The 7,719-nt window shown below is 38.6% G+C and overlaps 1 protein-coding gene across 1 annotated transcript; it reads right to left on the minus strand.

Moving 5' to 3' along the window:
• Positions 1 to 1,942: 1,942 nt before the first annotated feature.
• Positions 1,943 to 7,102, minus strand: LOC128364494 (cyclin-G2-like). Its single transcript, XM_053325027.1, has 7 exons — positions 6,469 to 7,102; positions 6,202 to 6,339; positions 5,665 to 5,915; positions 5,449 to 5,527; positions 5,258 to 5,356; positions 4,367 to 4,569; positions 1,943 to 2,766 (listed from the first exon to the last, which is right to left on the minus strand). The coding sequence occupies exons 1-7, from the start codon at positions 6,604 to 6,606 to the stop codon at positions 2,655 to 2,657; spliced, it is 1,020 nt and encodes a 339-aa protein (XP_053181002.1). The 5' UTR covers positions 6,607 to 7,102; the 3' UTR covers positions 1,943 to 2,654.
• Positions 7,103 to 7,719: the final 617 nt, after the last annotated feature.

Raw genomic sequence — 7,719 nt, forward strand, 5'->3', positions numbered from 1 at the left:
CTCTCTCACACACACACACACACACACACACACACACACACACACACACACACTCTGACCCAGCTCTCAGCATAAAGGAAAGCTTGTCCAGTAATAAAATGAATGGGTTAGAAAAGGAATGAGGCTCTAAGGGAGGAAGCATCATCCACTAATTTATGGCCTCTCATATTTAATATGAGCCTGGCTGTGATGAGAGTACTAAACATCTGCCCCCCTGGAGACTTGTTTCCAGACATCAAACAATCAGTAATTTGTGTCTGATATGTTTTTTTCCACACTAAATAGGTTCAATTAAAGGCTGAAACTATCAAAATGACCCCTACTCCCAATTCCTTACTAAAAAAAAAATCCAGATAGAGATATTTCCTGCTGGACCTTTTCACTGTCAAATCCATTCTCAGTTGTCTGTACACTAGAGATTCCCCCATCACACTTCTGCAAATTACATTTTGGAAATACCATATATGGCTCAATGTCAGATTCAGATATCATGCCCCATATAGGTAAATATAATTAAGGTTAGCAGAGAAACGTTCAGCCTTCAGCAGATAAAAAACATCTTTCTGAAGGAACAAGAAGACAAACACATTTTTAATTGGAGGGGCACTTTAAATAATGCTTCACCCAGTATGGCTCATTGTTTACTGCAGGATGTATCATGAATACCTTGTACTCAACAACAGGAAATGATTAGGTCACCATGAATTTATGTGATTAGATGATGCATAATAAGTAATCAATTAATGATATTTAATTCACAGTACTTCATATGCAACAAAATAGTTACTTTAGGTTGCTCTGCAGTTCATGCCAGCATTGAAAACCAGTCTCTGAAACCTGTTAATCCATCCTGCTGTTACGGCTGTTCACTATGAACTCCACTAAGGATGTTAAATATGTCTGCAATTTATATAGCAAGGCTTTAAAAATAAGAACGGGTATGTTGATGCCTTCTGGAGGACCATCTGACACTTTAAATCACAGCGTTGAGTGCAACAGTTGTCTGTAATAATGAATGGAGTAGCACTGGGGTACACGGTCTTCAGGGGTTTAAAATAGTGGCAGCAGCAATACACCCATAATCAAATGTGGATAGCATGATGGATTGTATGATGTTTTTTCTGCTGTAAAAAGAACTTTGCTCTGCTTTGTTGGAGAACTGAACTTAATTCCTAAATATGTACAATGCTGCACTGTTGATTAGATTTTCTTTCAGAACATAGACAACAACAGGAACATTAAAGAAAGCTCTGCATTCTCGTTACGTTGAGTTCATGACAACCTTTTAATTTAATAAGATATTTAACAATCATGAAAAACACTATAAAGTGGAGAAAGCCTGGTTTTGGTAGAGCAGAATTTGACACAAGGCCCCTCTACGGGACAGGACCCTCACCATGACATCTAATATTGCACTTTAGTGGTGCATACTCCTCAGCAAATCTGCATTTCATCAAATAACCACAACCTGATTACCACACAGTCAACCTAGGCCTGTTTCGTAATCCAGACCTGCATGCTGGTTTTCTGATTTTACACCTCCTGACCTTGGTTAAACGCTACTCGAGAACTGCAACAAATTATTATTTTCATTGCTGATTAATCTGTTGAGTATTTTCTCAATTAATCAAGTAGTTGTTTGGTCTATAAAATGTTCTGAAATGGTGAAAATGACTCAAAGCCAAAGGTGATGGCCTCAAATGTCTTGTTTTGTCCCAATCAAAAGATACTGTCTGCTGTCTTATAAGACCAAAGAAACCAGAGAATATTCACATTTAAGCTGCAAAAAGATAATTTGGGAATTTGATTATTAGAATAGTTGATGTAATTCATGCACCTCTACTCATCTTTAATATTAAAGTGTGCACATAAGTGTCTAAAATAAAGATATGACGCCTTGGTTTAACTCATGAAGAAAGTGAATTGAGTAAAACAAACAGGATAAAAAGTACTTTTTTTATTTGGAAGAATTATTTCTAACCCTTCCGAGATATTTCATTTTTAACATAATATCCAAATACAACACACATAATCTCGCATTCACAAAAACATGACATTTTTTCTTCTATTTTTACACATTATTTACATTTTTTTAAAACTTTTCTCTCTCTTTTTTTTTACAGTAAGCTTATCGTGGTGAACAAAGTAAACAACAACCATTCATAATCATATATTTCAACATATCCATGCATATGGTATTTTCACACTACATGGTTTTTATATGTCACATTAGCAGAATACTGTATATATATGTGTGGTATCGAGTATAAAAACAGGTTTTAAAAAAAGACTGAGGATGTGCTATGATATTTTAGCTGGTGTTCAACAGTAACTTTATGACTCACATCCGTAAATTCTCCCGTGAGCGTCGCTATTTTTCCTGGAATGTGTCAAAACTTGGACACAAACAAACACAAAGTCTTGGAAAAAAAAAAAGACATTCTGAAGTATTGCAATCAAGCTGCCAAGATTTTGCAATTTTCCACGTTGCATTAATACACTAAAAGACACAGACGGTAAACTGAATTAACACAGGCACTTAACGATCACTTGGCATACCTACGTACACGTGGCAAGTGAAACAGAGGTCTTAAAATCAGTTACACTTCAGAGGACAATCACACATCCGTTGTTACTGCACAGAGAGGAGGGCGTCACTTTCTGCAGTTGAGAAAGGCGGAGCGGAAGAAAGCTCCTTCTCCGTCACTGCCTGGTGAACCACATGGGCTCTCTTCTCCACAGCTCATGTCCTCGCAGGAATCCTCGCTACGAGAGAAAATGGGGCATTAATCATCAAAATTCATACTCATATAATGTACGATGGTTCTACTATTGCATTTTACTACTACTCTGAATCTGTGATGATGTTTACTGGATTAATGTAAAGGGATAATTAGCAAGAACAATTATCAAATTATCAATCAGTCTTTTCAGTGTCAAAATTTTTGTTACTATACCTCCACCACAGTTCAACAGGGAAACACAAAGAGGGAATTTGATGCTAAAAAGACTGTAAATGTGGCAGATATCCACTTGATGTGACTAACTCAGACTGCTGAAGCCTCATATAAGCTTCACATCAACTTAAATACATTTTTGCACATAATGACCAGATTCTGGCCCTGGGTGGCTGAGGTTCAGGAGGTAGATCGGGGTCATCCACCAAATGGAAGCATAGCTCCTCTGGTCCACATGTCAAAGTGTTCTTGAGCAAGATACTGAACCCCAAATTGCTCCCAGGGGCTGTGCTATTGGTGGTTGAATAATTAGAAACTCCTCCTGATGGATGTGAATGAGTAAATGTGGCATTTAGTGTAAAGTGCTTCGAGAGTCTGAAAAAAATAGAAGGGCGCTTTATGAGTGCGGTCACTATCACTTACAGTGAAAGCGCATTTGAAGAGGATCTTTTAATAGCCAGTATGAAGAGGAGGAATGATTACAGCGAGGAAAACCTCTTTCAGTGTTTCAATATTGAGTGAGTGTTGTTTTAGGACAGAGTTGACAAATTGTGAAAATATCCTTTAAGGATTTCAGGATGACAGCTAAGGCACTGGTTCCCAGTATTGTTGATTAGTGACTTCTTGGAATGAAGCAATGTCTCATCACAGGTCACGGCCTGAGCGTGTAGACATGAGTTGTGAACAGCTCAACCAAACAGTGAGTTTCTCTTTTGGACTGTTTTACTTTAAGAACTTTTCAGGGCCACTTGCACCAGCAGTTGTTAAGTTTTAACTTAGTGGAGTACCAAGTGATGCAAACTACTTCTAACAGAGATTAGTTATGACTAATTATTGACACATGCTAACTATCAGGTTTAACAGCTACATGGCTAACTGGCAAAGCGAACTTTAGCTCCAGTTGGGTGTACTAAAGGCAATGACAAGGTCAGTGGGTTGTATGTACGCCTGTAAATATAGAGTGGGCTTGGCACATCATGTGACTGTCAGCTGACCTGGGTCTTTGTGTATTTAAGATGGCGACTATACATTATGTCTTTAGTCTGAAGAAGAGCAGATGGCTTGAAACGTCACTTTAAACACAAAGTCCTATTAAATTATACATGCATTAGCTACAGTGTGCAGACTTCACCAACCATCAGCTGAATAGTAGCAGACTGTCTTTGCCACCAGATGTTTAACCAGCTATTGATTACAGATCTAATTCAACAGTTAAATGTAATTTGTTCTTAAATTGCTGTTAGGAACTTTGAGTGAAGAATCCCAGGAATTGAGCAGACTTAAAAATCACTAATGCAATAACATTACAATCTGACCATTTTGTCAATATCTCAGCGACAAAGCATTGTGTTTTCATTCAAAAGAAGCAGCAACCAGGTTAGTTAAGGAAATCAAAGTGGACTATTAACCTCTCGCTCTCATCCCAGCTCCCCTCAGGAATGGTTGGCAGGCCAGGTACACTGAAATGACTGGCCTGAAGATTCTGAGCTGTTCTCCGGGACACGATCCAGACAAGTTTTTTGTTGTCAGGTTTGTTACATTCGCTTGAGCGGTACTCGGTCATGCATTTGGCCACAAGCTCCTTCCAGTGGTGCAACGTGCTGTCGCTAATCTGTGAAGTCAAACAGGAAACATCTGAGAGGCTGCAGACAGAAATAGTCTCAAAAATATGCTGTCAACAACATGTCAAGTGATGTTTTTTCCACATCATAAAGCTGCATGATGTCAGGTGTCAGACAATGATGTCGTCATACCACATTGAGCAGTTTCGTCACGAGCGTTATAAGAAGCAAAGAAATGTAAAAAATGCTGGAATTGCAGGAGTAAAGAAACAACTCAGTGTATAGAATGTATATGCTGCTACATGAGCCAATCTCATGTTTGTGTTCAAATAGTAACACAAGACGGGGACTTATGAAAGTCCAAAGAAACAGTGAAATCAATGTTATTTATCCAGAATATAAATGTATCACCAGAGTCTATGAAACTGCAACTACCAGCTGATAGAAAATTATTCAGCTACAATTTTGATAATTGACACATTTTTAAGCCCAATTTCAAGTGAATATTCTGCAGCTTACTAGAATTTTATGATAATTTATTATATATCTTTGGACCATTAATTGGACAGAACAGGACATGTGTTAACCCCATGGATTGTGGGAACTTATGATGGACAGTTTTTACTATGCGTTGTCATTTTGTAGACAAAACAATTAATTTGAAATATAATTAGTAGATTAATCAATAATGAAAATAACCTTTAGTTGCAGCCATACATTACATTTCTCTTTTCATACCTTTAGATGTCTTTGGAATTGCTGAACAATCTTCAATGCGGTGATGGACTGAAGGGTGTCAAACTCTTGGGCAATGAGGGCCAGTGCCAGCACTGATGGCTGCGGAGGAAAAAAACGACAGATTTATGAGACCTGGGACTCATAATCAGCACTGCTATGCTGTGACAATATCATCTGAGAACAATCCTTACTTTTGCTTTAGAGAAAACAAGCCGGCATAAGCAGGCTTTTAGCTGGGCTTCCAGTCTCCCAATGCTTGGGATCTCCTCCCTTAAAATATAGAGGGAATCCTGTGATCCACCAGTACAAACCTCATAAAGCAGAATCTGTTTGACCAACTCCATGCAAACAGGAGTAAATCTTCAGTGGTAACAATAAAAGAAAGTAGCAGAAAATTAAATGCTTACCTTCCAGCAGACAGGGAGGTGAAGGCTGAATAGTAGAGCTGTAGAAAGGTTAAGGCCGTCACTGCTTTGGGCTCCACGCTGAGCTTCTCTGAGATGATTTTCTCCATACGACAGAGGTCTGGCACAGTGAACTTGCTTTGGCTGATGCGAATTAGTTCTTGGGTGGGTGAGATATTGCTCTCCTCCTCGACCATTTTGGCTGCAATGTGGAGACAGCATACTCCAATACAGGGCAAGTGTTTGGGCTGCACCTGTCACAATAACACAACAGTGATAAGTGAGTCAACATCCCATGATTCAAGGTCAAACAAGGTCATTGTTGTCACGTTTTGTCTGCTGAAGAATCTAAAACCAACAAAGTTATGTAGTAGATGCTCACATATGGAATAAAAAAGCATGTTCTGAACCAAATAACTAAATCTAACTAAAAATCTAAAATAAAACCTGAAAAGTTAAGAGTCTACGGCTGAAAAACAAACTGTAATTGAGTTATATTATAACAACAGCTTGTGCTTGAATGCTATATTAAATTCATACCTTCATAATGGTGAGGAATCTGTCAAGCAAATTGACAGCTTGCACAAAAGTCTGGGTGCTGTAGCCAAAGAAACTGGTCAGACCCCACAACTCTTCCACTCGGGTGTCTCTGCTTTTGGCTGACACTCCACCATGATTCTAAAAAAAATGCACCGTAACATATTACAAATGAATCGCTGGAAATAGCAAGCATTTTATGCACCCTTAATATAAAATGCACGCCTAATACAGACAGACAAAAATAAAAAAAATGGGTCAGTGGGTTACCTCTGTGGAAGTCGACTCCATCAGCTTCAGGCCAGTCTCCCTTGGAAGAAAGTTGTTCTCTTTGGTACAGAACGACTTTAACTCTTTCAAGAGCAGGCTGTCGACGCCTTGGAGATCCCTCATCCTGGAAAACAACATTATGTCTTACTTCTTCTGCATTGTCATACAAAAGCCAGATATGGACAGCTGTTTTCGTGCAGTGAGGAGTGAAGACAACAGAGCAAAGTAAATGTTGTCTTGTAAGTTAAGACCACACCTACTAACGGGTGTCAAGTATCATAGGAAAATCCCCCTACCTACCGCCCAAAACCTTACAAATACTTTCTCTAAAAGATTATATCGCAGCTCTAACCGTGTTATACATCGATTAATTGGGATATTGTGCAAAAAATGACATGTTGGAGGAAAATAAACTTTAACATTAATTGAGCCATAGTGGGTTTAACCTAAATGTCCACTGACCACCAGAAAGTAGGTCACCAAAATAATCACATCAAGAGTAATGTTAGTCATTTCGCTCGACTTAGACACTTTAATCTCCTGTGTAACTTTCACCAGCTTTTATAATACAAAGTTCAGGGGAAACAACATCATTCATTAACACGAAAACAAGTGAGCTAGTCAATCTACCTCTCCTAGCTTGCTATTAAAAACCCAGAAACTACCCTTCTTACCTTATTTGCCCCCTCAAAAAAAACAGCAGCGGTGCAGGATATAAAACCAGGGCTGCAGCTTAATTACCCTTCTCAGTTATTCACATTTCCATTTTGACTCCAAAGTTTGTGCTGCTAATGTTAAAAAAACACAAAATCCTTGACCTCTTTTGCTCCTAAGGAGTGTCCACTTCGAATAAACAAACAACCCTTTTATTTACTACATTGACCAACATGCACCGCGGTAGACGCATTTGCTTTGCGTGGCTACGTCATAATAAACTGGAGGGAGGGAAAAAAAGCGGATGTTTACAGTCATGTTTGAAACGGTGCGCGCTAACTTTTCTTTTTACCATAATTCTTTAATGTCATCATGCCAAATAACTACTTAACCATATGTAGCGACTACTGTAGCTAGTCAGGTAATGTTACCTAATGATTAGAACACAAATAGATCCAATAATCGACGTAGTAAGGGGTTGCTAGGTTAGCCATGGATGCTGTTCCCATGGTGATGAAACTTTAACATAATGCTGTTCCCACGGTAATAATAATAATAATGAAACTTTAGCTTCGAGCAGCGGTCCGGATAGTTCAT

The sequence above is a fragment of the Scomber japonicus genome, chromosome 9 (genome assembly GCF_027409825.1).
Source record: "Scomber japonicus isolate fScoJap1 chromosome 9, fScoJap1.pri, whole genome shotgun sequence".
Classification (NCBI taxonomy): domain Eukaryota; kingdom Metazoa; phylum Chordata; class Actinopteri; order Scombriformes; family Scombridae; genus Scomber; species Scomber japonicus.